At 38.3% G+C, this 14,948-nt stretch overlaps 1 protein-coding gene across 1 annotated transcript; it reads right to left on the bottom strand.

Annotated features, from left to right (window-relative positions):
* Window positions 1–4,696: 4,696 nt before the first annotated feature.
* Window positions 4,697–5,074, bottom strand: LOC150083246 (uncharacterized). The gene has a single exon (XM_090378449.1). It carries the CDS (start codon window positions 5,072–5,074, stop codon window positions 4,697–4,699), a length of 378 nt encoding a protein of 125 aa, XP_090234575.1.
* Between the last annotated feature and the right edge of the window lie 9,874 nt (window positions 5,075–14,948).

Genomic DNA, 14,948 nt, shown 5'->3' with positions numbered 1-14,948 from the left:
TTCCTCATTTATGAGAAAATACTTATCAGACAGACAGTTAGTGATCAATTTTTTTGTATACAACGACCTTTCATTATGGCCATTAGCTCAGCATCTTTTGTTTAATCGGAAATGATTAGTAAAAGGGCAGTGGAATTTGTGAGTAAGTCAAATGACAATATGGGAATTAGACAAAGGGAAAATGAATATGTGACCTCACTGTGCCCCACATTCCTTTTCTCGTTACACTTGATCGCTCAGGTAGCGCAGAAGTAATGTTCTTTGTCTTTAAACACGGTGTGGAAAAGGCAGGAGTTCGAACCTTGTCAAGATAAGAATATATTTGTTTTATTGGTACGTAGACTTTTAAAAACTTTGGTGAATGGTTTTTCATCCAGATAAACAGGAAACTTCCTGTTGTAGATTACGCGCAATTAACAGACGCAGCACTCTGACCCCTCCCCCCCTCTGCCTTTGTTTCTCTGGCTCAAAAACAAACAGCAATATCATTATTCAAAGACGATTCAGGAAACCGTTTTTCCTTAAGTGTTATGCATATGTCAGTTAACTTCAAGTTTGAAAGATGGTGGATACAATCCAATTATTGCTTTTCCGATTTAAAATACCTAGATTTTAAAAACATCGTCAGTTATTTACCCCATTTCACAAGACTCTATATATGGTTCTTTAGAGTAACGTCACTCAATTAGCGCATTCTTCCGATTTTCCACCTTAGATCTCAATTTTTTACTTCACTTCTTAAATCTGATACACACTTATCACGAAACTGGGCGTAAGACGAATCAGATCACATGACTTCATCATACATATATAACAAATATAATAAGCTAAAGCTCATTTAATTTGTGATTATTGAACACAAAAATATAATAATTTCAATTGATATTTTCCATTTTTTAACGATTTCTTCTAAATTTGCTAGAAAGCTCATTTAAACAACTTGAAGTGTTATTGTCTACTTGTTTTCAATGACACTCTCTCAGCAACCAGCAACATATTAAGACAGTCAATTTGTTCAAACAACTACTCTAACGCAAATCTTCTTGCAAGCGTTCCTTGAGCAGTTAATCCGATTAAAGTTGGTCCATTTCAATCTGTTTGCGAATCAAACCGCATTCGTCCTTCGATCAATCCTGCAAATTTTCAGTCAAGTCTCTTTCCAAAGCAGTCACAAGTAACCACTGCAGACAGAGTCCACGGTGACTCAAATCACTTACTAGCTTTGTGTTCAAATAGTAAATTGTCGTTATTCAAATAAACCAATTAGACTGCTAATACACAACATAGGCAAACGCGGACGCTAGCACATGCAAATAAGACGACGTCCCCTGATATCGCTTGGTATCCCGCCTGAAGGTATTAAGCGTTGTTGTGCACGTCTGTAATCCAATTCATAATACAATGTCGCATACAGCGAACGCCGAGTGAATTGCCCATCGCCTTAAATAGTAATCACTATACAGTCCCGCTGGCAATTCATAAACTCGTCCATCTTCCCGACAAAGTAAAAGGGGATTCTTCTGATTACACTATAAGCTGGGAATGAATTTTGTGTGGTTTCATCGGAAATGTATCAGCGGGACTTCCTGTTATTACTAAGATAAGTTTATATATTTCGCCTCCCTCTCACCACCCACTCGCGGATGTCTCTGCAGGACTGGGTAATCTCTAGTAATATTAATAGTTTTCCCTCAGAATATTCCCCGCAAGCGATGAAATGGACCAATCTAATTAACTAGTGTCTACAGTTAAACCTACTTCAACGACATTTCCCTATTAAGAAACTAGAGATGATATCCATCTTTCACGACTACTGCTTTAACCGAATAATAATAAAAACATAACGGAACACAAACGATGGTACAGCAAAATTTTTCTATACTCAGGTTTTCTAAACAACTGATTTCATGCGGAATTATGTACTAAATTAATCCTACATTAGAGCAATACAATTCGATAATGCGCATTTTTAATTCAAAAAGGCTATTGCAATTTTATAGACTTCTTCGCAAGAATTTTAATAATTTATACCAATCCTGGCATTCTACTGAATTACAGAAAAACGGTAATAGTATGGTAGCTACAGAAAAAAAAAACTGCTTATCTGCCTATCTTTGATAACTGCATTTTTTAAATATAATATGATACTTGCATAAAGTATGATCACGCACTCAAAAAGAAAAGAGTATCATCAGCAGGCTAGTATTTCTGGATGTTTGCAAGGTGACGCTGTCAACCCTACTATGTACTGCACTAGACGAGGGTAATTCCATTCGCCAGCCCAAAGTTGAAAAATATTGCTCGATTGAGCCAAAAAAAAAAAAACTTTTATGAACTTTGCTCACATTGTGGCAAGTTTTGAGCGAGGATTAAAGGTTTTTTTCTGCAAAAAAACTTGCTTTTCATCCAAAAACGGAAGCAAGCCAATTATGTTATTTGAAGATATGATACATTGACGTTCATGACCTTTATTGCTTTGTGCAAATTCTAACTAGTACAACAAAACCCTACGGCTCGTATGATGCATTAAATCAGATGGTAGAACCATTGCTTGAAAGGGTTCTTCGGAAAAGATTAAAATCACGGACTTATGTCGGGTGAGTTTGGTGGATGCAGTCGTGTTTCTCCATCCACCGATTAAGAGGGCTGCCATGTTTCACCTAACTCAATGATCCGTCTCATTCCTTTCGATGATATCGTTCTAGACGCTCCATTGCAAGCTCTACGATGTAATTTCAACACTTACCAAATGATCAGGAATCCAGAGGGCTACGACTTTAAGACTTTCTTCAACGTGTGCAGCACTGTTGAAGAACCAAAACTTAGCACCACGTTGACACCTTAACCTTTCTATGATTGCACCACGGTGTTTGGACTACATTTTCCAGAAGCTTCGTATTTAAATCGCGTGTGTTTAGGGTGTGGTGTTGTTATCAGTTCAGTTGATGCTGTTATATATTACCAGTGTTAAAACTAATAACTTTCTGATGTTTTATTATATGGCTGAGTGATTTGACTTGTTTTCTTTACGTAATTTTCGGGATGGTTTCCTTGAGAGACGTCACCGTACTCTGGAGTGCTTTCAATTAGTTCTGTTTGTTCCTTTTTTGATGAAGTGCACTTTACCGAAAACAAAAAAAAAAAATCACCTTTTTTTTTCTTGATTGAATGACGTACTTATTGCATTCACGGTTGTCAGGTGACTTTTTAAGAACCACTAATTAAAGTTTTTGGCACACCAATTTTCTTAGACGTCATTAGGGACAATTTGATAACCACTTACCCTAAGGAAGTGCTTATAATGAAGAGCATAAATCCTCCGAGTATCAATAAACTCGTATTGATACTCAGAGGATTTATGCTCTTCATTATTGCCCAAACTCCCATTTAATGAGAAAAGTGAGCTTCTAGTCACGTGGATAGCGCCATCCTCTGTTCGGCAAGTGACAGACGTCATCTAGAAACTCAGCACGCGAGTCTGGTTTCGATAGCTAAGATGAATAACTTCAGGCATGTATAGGGAAAGAACATGCTCTGAATATTCGTTGTTAGCCTTCGAATGCTTCATTTTTTTGTTGTCTATTATTTCGTGTATAATATATATATATATATTCCGATTTTCAGTAAAGGTACTTCCTAGAATGATGAAAGAAGTTTAAGAATAAATTACTTTATTTTGGAACACAATCCTAAGCTAAAGAACAATACCACAACGAACTAGTTATTTTACCCGAACTATAAAATTAGTATTATTGGTGATATGATTGTGCACGACATTATTTGTGAAACATGACCCAACACAAGACATGTTTGCATGGTAATACAACTGTAGTAATAATCATCTGCGATAGAAGAGCCTCACTTTCGCTACGCTAAACTGTAATTTCATTTTTAGGTTAAAATCATATCGAAATTTGAATCATTTCAAAGTTGCTAACTCTCCCCCTTCTAAATAATCATAAATTTAAAAAATCTCCGCTTTGCAAGCTAACGCGCATGAGAAGCTCATGACGGTAGACTATTTAACTGATTAAGATTAAGAGAATTCGTTATTTCCTGCATTTAAAAAAAATGGAAACAGTGAGATAAAATTACTAAAACAGTGTTGGACCAGCACTACATGAGTAGTGCAGTCTGTATACGTCGTGGCATAGAGTTTACCAATGTCTGAAAGATAAGATGGAGGAATACGACGCCATTCGTCCGCAAGAAACGTGACCAATTCCAGCTTGTTCAACAGAACTTAAAAACTCTGCGTGAGACGTCGTTCCAGAAATTCACACAAATTTTCTATCGGGTTTAGATCTGCGATTGAGATGGCCATGGTATGCGGAAAAGTTCAGTCTCATGCTCCACAAACCAATGGATGACCATTGGTTTGTGGAGCATGTACTTTGTGCATTGAAGCACTGTTATCCTGAAAGACAGCTCTCTTCCTGAAAGAAATTCTTGACCATTGGATGACTGGATCCAGGACTGTTAATTAGCGATTGGTATCAACCTTGCCTTTTAACGGAATGCGTACCCCAAAACCATGCCACTAGAGTCGACAAAAACCGTTAACAGAAGGAAACAAGAAGTCAGAGTTGTAAGCTTCCATCGGTTGGTGTCATACGTGCACTCCTCCATTTGCCGCAAACAGAGTGTATGAGGATTCGTCGGACCATATCACATTCCTCCACTTCTCAAAAATCCACTATTTGTGCTCTTTGCACCACGGGGAACGACGAAGTGCGTTATCAGTCGTGGTGAGAGGCTTGTGAAGTGCAACTCGACCGTAACATTCAACTTCATGGATTTCTCGAAGTAATGTTTTTGACGAAACTGGCCTCTCGCGCCCTCCATTGAAATCCGCGCACAACTGCTCAACTGTTGTTCGCCGGTTTCGTTTTGCACATAGCTCTAATGCCCAATTCTGACGTATGCGGTTTCTCCTACTGTTTCCTTTAGGGGATGATGTCTTCCCTTTAGATACCCATGCAGACATGACTTCGGAAACTGTTCCTCGTGAAGCATTAACGAGTTCATCTAACTTATTGGCCGAAGCTCCTGTCAAACGCATTTCAGCAGTCATACCCCTTTCGAAATCGATTTTATTTATTATCGATTTTCTTATTCCATGAGGTGTGAAAATCCTCAAGTAAATAATTTAATGTCTTTATATTTCGTAAATGCTGATGAAAGCTTGGTACCACAACAAGGACATTTAAGATCATACAGCAGAAACATCTACTCTGTCTTTGGATGAAAATTAATGGTTACACAAACGGGTCAAGACAAATGGGAATTCGAATGGTATCATCCAATGGCATCCGAAACAATATATATATATATTGACTCTCCTTGAATCACACGATAACAAACTAATATCAATATATCATACAGTGTTCGCACCACATAATACAGGAACAATCGAATCTTCTTACAGTTTACTCTCTGTGCAATTGTACCCAGAAACTATGTAGGACTTCAACAGATTCTAGACATCAATTATAATTTGAATCCATTCCGGAGGAGAAGGAAAATTCAGAAACATTTCCCCTAGAATTAATTACATGAGAGCAACTATTGGAAAACTCAAATCCCATCATTCCTGTGCACAGATAAATCAAAAAAAAAAAAAAAAATTTTCCGATGTAAAAGAACAGTAGCCGAGCAAGTCGGATCAAAGATAAATCATGCAGGTAGCATAATCGCTAATGCAACATATATCATGCTTGAAGAATGAAAACTGCAGAAAGCAGTACGAGTGAATAATCAATGAAATCAAGAGATGGCACAAACAAGCAATTCTAAAATAATCGAAAGGGACTGCTTAATCTTTCCCCTACAAGCAAAGCAGCGTTACAAATCTTTGAATCGCCTTATAACCACTTTTCCTCCTGACAAACGTAAATCAAGGGGAAAAACTGGCCGCTGTTATGATACTTAGCATTATAAATCACCTTTCTCTCACATTAACGGTCTAAAATTGTTTAATAGATAAAGAGTGAATATTTTTATAATAGTATAAAAACAGTTATCCTGACAATGAAAAAATAAGCATTACAAATCACAAAATCTTTGTTTGTAATTCCATAAAACTCTGCGAAAATAATGAATGCATGCAATGCACCCAAAACTCCCAATTGGTCTGGTGTGATGTATATATTTAGGTAAAAATGAAGTAGGAGTGCATGGGATCCAAACTTTTCTGTATCAGGAATAATTATGGAGCTAAATTCCTTTTATTTTTCTATTTAAGAAGTCTAAGTTGTATTATAAAACATGAAGAATTATAATTTTAGTAATGACCACTCTTATACCACGAAAATATTAAGATAGTTATTTAGGTATAAGTTTAAGGAATAATTTAGGAGTACAGGAATAAACTATCTCAATATTCACATGGTATAAGAGTGGTCATTACTAAAAGTATAATTCTATGGAAAAAACACCCACCAAACATCCTTCTCCAACTATATTAAAGCATGAAGAATATTGGACAATAACTGGTATATTGCACAAACATCTTGACATTGTGCAAATAGAGCATAATCTCAGTCTACGAAGCAGTGAGCGAAATAAGTTCACTACTAAATGCATCGAGCTCATATTGTGAAGGCACTTCACCACGAGTTTCCTTGGTATTGCACAAACAGATTAAATAAAAAAAAACATCGGACTTTCAAGACATAAAATAAAGTAAAAAAAACAAGACCATACGAAAGACTTTTAGATGAATAAAAAATCGTTTGTTTACATTTCATTAAACTTCAAAATCTTTCCAGCAGTTTATAGAATTTTTCTTCCTTCCCGTAGTTGGATTGTCCTGAAATTACAGAACAGAATCAAGAATGGCAAACGTTCCTAAACATAAGAGAATTCACTCTACACTATCCTACAGTATCAATTATCTGTCACATCTGTCTTCTATCTACTTTGCTCTCCTGATACGCTGGCGCTGTAAGCAGAATCAAACGTTGTAAGCAATATTTATAATCGGAGAGGTGAGCACTTAAATATATAAACCACACAAGTTACTGGTTGCACAAGTTGCAATGACGGAGTCAGTTTGGTAATTTGCCCTGCGTATGACAAATCGTAACTGACATTCTCCAGTTTCACAATCTTGAACCTGAAGGATGACTAAATTCGTAAGGAGGCCCCCGAAAACCTACCTACGAATTTGTCATTAGTGTCTCATAAAAGTCCCTTTCTGAATCGTAAACCAGCAAGTTTATTGAAAACATCATTTGACTCTCTCTCCAGTTAGCTCGTCACTGGCTATAACACTGGTTGGGCTGATAATCGAATCTACAAAGTGCATGTTTGCTCATATATATCAGAAAGGATGAAAACTCAGAACTTTTAGCCTCAAGCAGTCAAGTTTACCACTAACGGCAGAAAACGTGAAATGCGAGAGTCAAAACATATTCGGCTAATGACGAGATTTTTCATCTCATGATGGAACAGGACATGAATGTATCCTAAGTGGCTAACTTAGATAGAAATGACAATGAATGACTTAGGGCTCACACTTATTATTGGCAACTGCTGTTTCAGAGATGTAATCTTTGTGGTGCTATTTATGATGGATTTATCTGACTACAATAACAGACAGAGAGCCAGGGATAATAATATTAAAAATTCTGAAGACACATTCTGGAACTCAATCTGCTTTCATCGGAAAAGAAACGTTCAGAGATATAAGAAGGATGATTTATTAGAAACAAGAACTCGAAGAAGAAGCTCATAAATACACACGCAAGGCAAAAAATGCAAACCTTTATTCAATATCTAATTGGGCCGCCTTTGTTTCGAACAACAGCAAGTGTGAGGCACTCGTGGGTTCTTTAAGGTGTTTTAGTCCAATTGCATCCATTCTGCGACAAATTTGAAGGAAGTAGACTTCGTTGTCGAATATCTCGTTCCAGCATATCCCACACATTCTCAATAGGATCGAGATCAGGTGAATATTGGGACCAGGGAAGATGGGTGGTGGAAATCAATGTCAAGTTCTCCGAACCATTTTTGCAGGATTCTGCCACGATACGCTGTTGCATTGTCATCCATAAAGTGGCCATCAGTTTCGGGATAAAAGTAACATTGTAGAGCGCAGTAGATCTGTACAAAATTTAGGTACTCCAAGAATCACATTCGACCTTCCAGTGGTATCAACAGACCCAGTTCGTGCCAAAAAAAAAAAAAAACACCATTCCCCATACCATGATACCAACTCCACATGCTTTGATTGTCTTAACAAAGAAAGAAGGGGCCATCGCTTAATGAGGCTCTCGCCACATTTCTCTGTCTTGTCATTTCAGAAGTACATCGACGAAGTTTTTGAAGTAAATCTAATGTGGGAAATAGTTTTCCATCGAAAATAAAACCAGATGATTGGGCAAGATTAAAATTTAGAAAAAGGAAAATCGAAGAGTTAATACCTAGTTTAATTTTAACATCAAATTCAAAAATTTCAGCCCAAAATATGAGAGAGACGACAAATAGCCTAAATCTAAAAATAAGCAAGATAGACCGATGCCGTTTAATTGACACACCCTGTATACAATTTTACAAAGGAATTAAAATTAATAATTCCACACTTAAATGTAAATATTTGTGTATGTAATTTTAAATATAAAATAGCGTGTTTTACTTAAACGTTTATAATGATAAAAATTAAGATTTTATTTCAACAGTTCACCTCTTTCTCCCTCTAAATAACTGCTAGTAACCCCACAGTTTGGAAAATTGCCTCAGGTACTAAACGAATTGTCCTGTGGACTCAAGTCTGCAGATTCCAATAATTCTCAAGTGCTGCATGTTTCCCAAAATATTCATCGAGTACCTCAGTTGAATTCGTAGAATGAGTGGTTGTTCTTTTTGACTGAAATGTCGAATTACATCGTCGATCCCTAACATGGCAATAAACTGCTGAATGACCCATTGGAAACTTTGAGTATTCTCACCTTTCACGAATTAGAAAGGACTAGCTAAAGGTTGTTGCTATTTCGCGCACCAAAAGCTAACCTTTTGCGAGTAGAGTGGTTCATTATGCCTAGTATGGAGCTCTCTGCGGTCCAAATTCGTAAATCTGAGTACTGAAGTCTAAGCTTCTGGTTTCAACAGTCCAGACTGGTTTTGAATTAACTTTGGAAATCGGAGATAGAAGTAGTCCAGTTCAACGCTTGCAATGGCACGTTTATTCATAGATGTGGAACTTATTATTTGAAGATATTACAGCAAAATATGCAGGATTTCATTTTGTAAGGAATTAAAATTTGATAATCGATTAAAAAAATAATAAACGGGTTCTTATTAGTGGTTCTGACCACCACTTCATAACGGCAAAGACAAATATAAAATCACCACGCAAAAGAGGTAGAATCACTTGTATTGGACCGAAGTCAAAAGAACACACAATTTTAATTTGAGCTCATTTCAGAAAAAAGAAAAAAACAAACTACATTTGCATCACATAAGACCGAAGGCTTAGGAGATGACAAGCACGCATTCGATAAGTCGTTATTACGGTTTATTTTAATTAAGTTCTGAAAAATTCCCACTGTTTCGATATTTGTACAACCGCATAAGTAATTATCGTACTTTTCACACTCTGCAATAATGATTTATGTATTTTTTTTAATTCCCATTAATTTGATTCATTTCTCTTCGATGGCTATAAAAAAAGAAAAACCATTCCAATTATGAAAAAATAGCGTTTTGTTTGTAAAATACATTCTGTCAAATTTGTCATTTCCACGTGTGCCGGATGCTTTTTTTTTCTTATGAAATGACGGTTGGACCAACGTTATGGGTGGAACAGTGGAAAAATTGGATAAATATTTGCATTGCAAAGTTAATGGAGTTTATTTCATAAAAAGTGCGAGGTAACTTCCCAGATAACGGGGGGGGGGCCTTTGACACTCATATTTATTCTTTGTACGTTACTTATTATGCAATGTTAGTGATTTCCTTACATGTGTTACGCAATTTATCTTAAGACAATGGATGTGTGGTTGATAGAAAATGCGTACAACTTCCTGTTATTTTTTTGTCTCTCTCTTTCGGTCTTCCTTCCTCCCCCTTCCTCATGCATCCCAGCTTTACTTGTCAGAGGTTGCATCTAGAGAACATGGACAAGCAAAACAGTGCGGGAGACATGGACTCAGAGACGAGGATTGGCTCCCGCAGTGGAGCTCATTATAATTCACAGTACACTAGACAATCCTTGAGGGTATATCTAGTTATTCATCATGTACATTTGAAATGGAAATTTAATATGGTTGAGAAGAGAGACGTTTTCTACCCATTTAACGCAAGGACAACGAAAATATAAGTTGTGTGGTAGAAAAGACAAATGAAAATGCATCGAAGAAAAAGGGAGATGGTGGTTTGGGGGAGGGGAGAACGGCGCCACGTGTCTAGAAAATAAAAAAATCGTTTGGATGCATCGTTAATGTGAAGCTCAAACTAGAGTTCTTATATGAAGAATGCTCCAGATATTTCCAGACAAATAAATTAGTAGATAATTTGCGCTAATAGTCCATTATAAACTGTATGTCCACATTTCTAACAATTTTCATTCTTAACAGAGAATTAAACAACACGATAAACTTTGCATTCTAATAATTAAAGATATTAATCCCATGAATATTTTATAATGATTCTATTTTAGCTTACCAGCAGCTTAAGACATTCCTCTCTGTACAAATTATCCGCAACTCCCGCTTTTATACAGTCAAGGAGAAGCACACTCGTATTATCCACAATTAGCATTAAATGAGCGAAGCAAAAACGCTTTCAAATGACTAAAGATAAAGTGTCGGTATTTATCGAAACTTTTCTTTATTGTCGCATATTTAAATTATTAAATTATTAAATTTAAATTATTATTAAATTATTAAAAATTATTAAATTATTAAATTATTAATAAATTAAACGAATCGAGCTCGGTATTCGCGTCAGAAATGCCTACACACCGAATATTATAAATTAAATCGTTCGAACGGTTGATTGTTTGAAGCACTCGCTTAAATGCAGTTAATGTGATGGAAGTAATCTGCTATTCGCTCGAATGCGAAATGAACTGAAATAAAAACACATTTTGATCCGCGGTGCGTGCTATGACGTATGTTCGTAGTTATAGTTTGGAGTTAATCGCTCGTGAACGGTCGATTGTTTGGAAACAATGCAGCTCGATGTGGAAGACGCAAGAATCGTACTGTAATAATTGTGAAATGGGAGAGCAAAATACGAAATGTCACCCCGGTGACAAAGCGCCTGATAATTGCCAACTTCGGCTGAAAACGAACATTTACTTTTATATCGTAGGCGTGCAATTAGAAGTAGTAATGTCGAGTGTGACAGAAAAACTCTCACTCTTCAGTCGGAAGTAAACTGTGTGATATCCTCATATCGTTCTTCCAATACAGCAGTTGCCGGTGGTGGCGCTGAATGTTAATAATTGCTTTAATTGTCGAGCTCAATTCTCGTGATAAACTTTCACGGGACACGAGATACCAATAAATAAATGGAACGTGAGTGTCGCGAGTCGAATTATTTTTCAAAGTTGTGTTCGTGTCGCGTGCAGGAACAAAGGCGAAAAAAGTAACACATCGCGGCTGAAATGTCTGTTTCGTTTTCATCCGGGCAATCGTTTTACAGGAAGTGCCGAGGTTTGCGGTAGTTTCTGTATGTGTACGGGCGACCTCTGGCGGAATCTTGCGCACTGCGCAGTAATAAGACATGTTTTCCATTGTCAATATCAAGAAATAAATGGTGTCAGAACTGTACGATCTACAATCATCGTGAAACCGCCAGCTACAATGCGTGTAATGATTTCCGCCATCCAAAGAGCATCAATCACTGTCAATAGAGAGTTTTTCCCCTCAAGATTCCCCGCTCTCGAGGCCTATTGATTCTCTTGTCATTAATGGGAGCACCCGCCGTTGGGCACAGGCGGCTTCTTATCCGGAGACGTTGTTGCATATGTATCCGGATCAGAGAAGAAATCTCTGCAAGGACCGGAAAATCCCTCTCTCTCATCTGAAGCATCTCTCTTAAAATGTAAACAATAGAAGCGATAGACCGCTGTTGCCTTAAAGGGTGTACTTAATGGGAAGTATTTTTTCTTGCACGTAGTACTCGCTTCCCTATTCTTTAGTGTACGTTTTTTTGTTAAACAGTTCCTTTGTCTATCAAACCTTTGCTTAAAATGATGTTGCACGAAATATTTCGCGGAGTCAAAACGAAATCAAAGTGAATGAGAGTCGTTTCTAGAACGTGGAATTACAAATCGCTTTCTTCCTCAGCAACTTGAAATAAGTTGTTCTCCCGACGATTAACGTTTTATGGGGTCTCCCAGCGCTTCGTATTTCTTTCGTGTTCTCGTAGTCAAGGGCTTAGCATTCTGCTTTTATCGCTATCGTTATTTACGAGCAAAGATTTCACTCCGCATACGGCACAATAGCAATCAAAAATTTCCACAAATACCATCAAGCACTGCAGTTGTTTCTTAAAGCGTTACTTTAGAAGCTGTTCTCGCAGAAGGATAGCTTCTAAAAATGTTCTTCTAATTTATAAGCTATTCGGCCTTCACGCAGCAACTGATATTTAGAAATAAAAGAAGGATGCAGTTTCAAAATTCCATTTAAACTCCTTTATGGAATAATGAACTGTTTTAACTTCTCAAAACTTTTATATGATGTTATTCTTCCCTTTGTGTGTTGCACATAGAAGGGCAGTATGATGATATTGTTGTTATTGGATTTTAAGTGCATCAGCGACTTAGAGTATACTGCGTCGTATATGTTATGTCTGTAAATTGCGAGTGGTTTTTTTAGTCAATTTTCCAGTTTTCTGGATGAAAAACCCGCACATCTGGAAGAAAAACTATGTAACCCTCGCCTCGGAACGACTCTCTCAGCGACGCTGTCAAAATACCTAGCGTCATTGAAGGGATTCGAACCCTTCCCACCTAGTGTGGGGAGGGCGGTGTTTATATGCACTGTGCTACCCACCAGGGCATTAAACTAAGCGCCCAATATTTGTATTACAACAGTATTTACAATTTACTCAGAGTCTATTGAAATCAACTGTTTTTGACAGTGGCGACTACCATACCGCTAGGTACACCACATACTGTGCACAGTATTAGGGTCAGGCGCCCCCTGGGGTTTCCCACATCTGCGCCATATGTACACTGTGAAGAAATACAGAACTACTGTAAATTCCAGAAAAGTGTTCTGTGTTGAATACGTAGTTTTGTGTTGGGTTCTGTTGGGTGTCCTGGCATTTGGCCGCAGGGCCCCTGGTGGAACCCCACGTTGCCCGCACACACCACTAGGAGGTAGCCAGGCTGCCCATTATTCTCTGACCAATGAAAAAAAAAAGGAGAGTTAGAGCAGGTGGGCTTTAGGGTCAAGAAAAGGGGGGAAACAGGTAGAAATATGGGGGATGAAAAAGAAGGCATCCCCCAGGTACAATGGATACATCCATCAGGCGAAAGTAAGGGATGGAAGTGAGACAAAATTTGCCGTGCAAGAGAGTACAAGCGTACTCTCTTCTTCATCCCCCATATTTCTACCTGTTGAGTACAAGCGTGATCACCATTTGGCAGAATCTTCTTGCTCTTCTCATTCAAGTCCGGTCGTGATGTCATCCGGTGATCTGTGTCTAAGTCAGTAGGGATATAAATAGGAATGCAGCTGTGGTTGTCCTATACTGGATCTTCTCAGATTTGGTAGTGGTGTAGTCTCATTTGCTGGTAGGCCTCTGCATTGATTCCCAAAATATAGGTGGTTGTATTCTCTTGGTTTTGATGATGATCCGGATAGTGACTATATCCATGGTAGGGTCTTCCTTCGTGCGAATAAGTCTTCTGCGTAGCGCGTAAAGGCGACAGTCTTCTTCTCTTTCGAGGATCTGCTGTTCTTGTATTTAAGTAATGTATCCTAGTCAGGAGGAGGCATCTCAAATCTTCATATATTTCGCACTCGTACATCAGGTGGTCCCAACTTTCGAGGGAACCACAGAGGCATTGTAGGTTTTCGGTGATCCCGAGTGCAGTGAGCTTTCCTCTGATAGATCCATGGCCAGTTAACAAAAAAAAAAGTGACGTATAGGCCAGGGCAGAACCATGTGGGAGATTTTGGGTATACTGTTGCTATTGTAGAATGAATTTTCTGCTGACTTCTTTTGTAGACTGTGTCCACCTAGACTGCCAGACCTGCTGCAAGTATGCAGTGAGGCGCTTCTTCTCGGCCTTGATGTTATTTGAGGGGTCGGTGGTAAAATCCAGACAGGAGATGGCTTCACTTTTGGAAAGCATGTAAAGCAAACCACATTTGATTATTTCTAGATCTAGAGGTAGCACGCCGGCCAACACTTGCAAGGCATGTGTGCTGACTGTGCAGCAGGCCCGGGTGATGGTGAGCAGGATGACACGCTGAATCGAGTCAAGCTTCCTCTTGTTAACTGCTGTGGTGGCATTTGAAAACCAGATACCAGATGCATAAGTGATTATGGGGGTGAACATAGCCTTATAGAAGAGTGTGAGCGCGCGTCGCTTCAATCCCCAGTCCCGACGTGTGATTCTTGCCATTAGTGCAGTATATTTTCGAATACTGGTATGTAGATATTTCAGGTGTGGTGTGAAAGATGGGTTCCTATCCAAGATACCTCATCTCAGTTGTTAACCGGATAGTTCTCCCTTTGATTTTGATTTGCGGTGGCCTCGCTACGTTCAGAGAGCCTTTAAGCAGGATGGAGTTTGTCTTTACTGGTGAGATTTCCAGGTGGCTGTTCCAGGCCCAGTCCTGTAAAGTTCCGAGTGCTCTATTTGCTGCGGCTTCCAGTTGGGGATCTAGTATCAGCGGCAAGGGTAAGGACTAAGTCGTCTGCATATGCTTGAGATTGGACATTCTGCAGGTCTATGTTCAGGAACTCATCAAGTACGATGTGCC

Source organism: Mastigoproctus giganteus, chromosome 7, assembly GCF_048544385.1.
Source record: "Mastigoproctus giganteus isolate SK-2022 chromosome 7, ASM4854438v1, whole genome shotgun sequence".
In the NCBI taxonomy this organism is placed as follows: domain Eukaryota; kingdom Metazoa; phylum Arthropoda; class Arachnida; order Uropygi; family Thelyphonidae; genus Mastigoproctus; species Mastigoproctus giganteus.
Note: the sequence above shows the minus strand (reverse complement) of the source record. Positions and strands in the feature narration are given on the sequence as shown.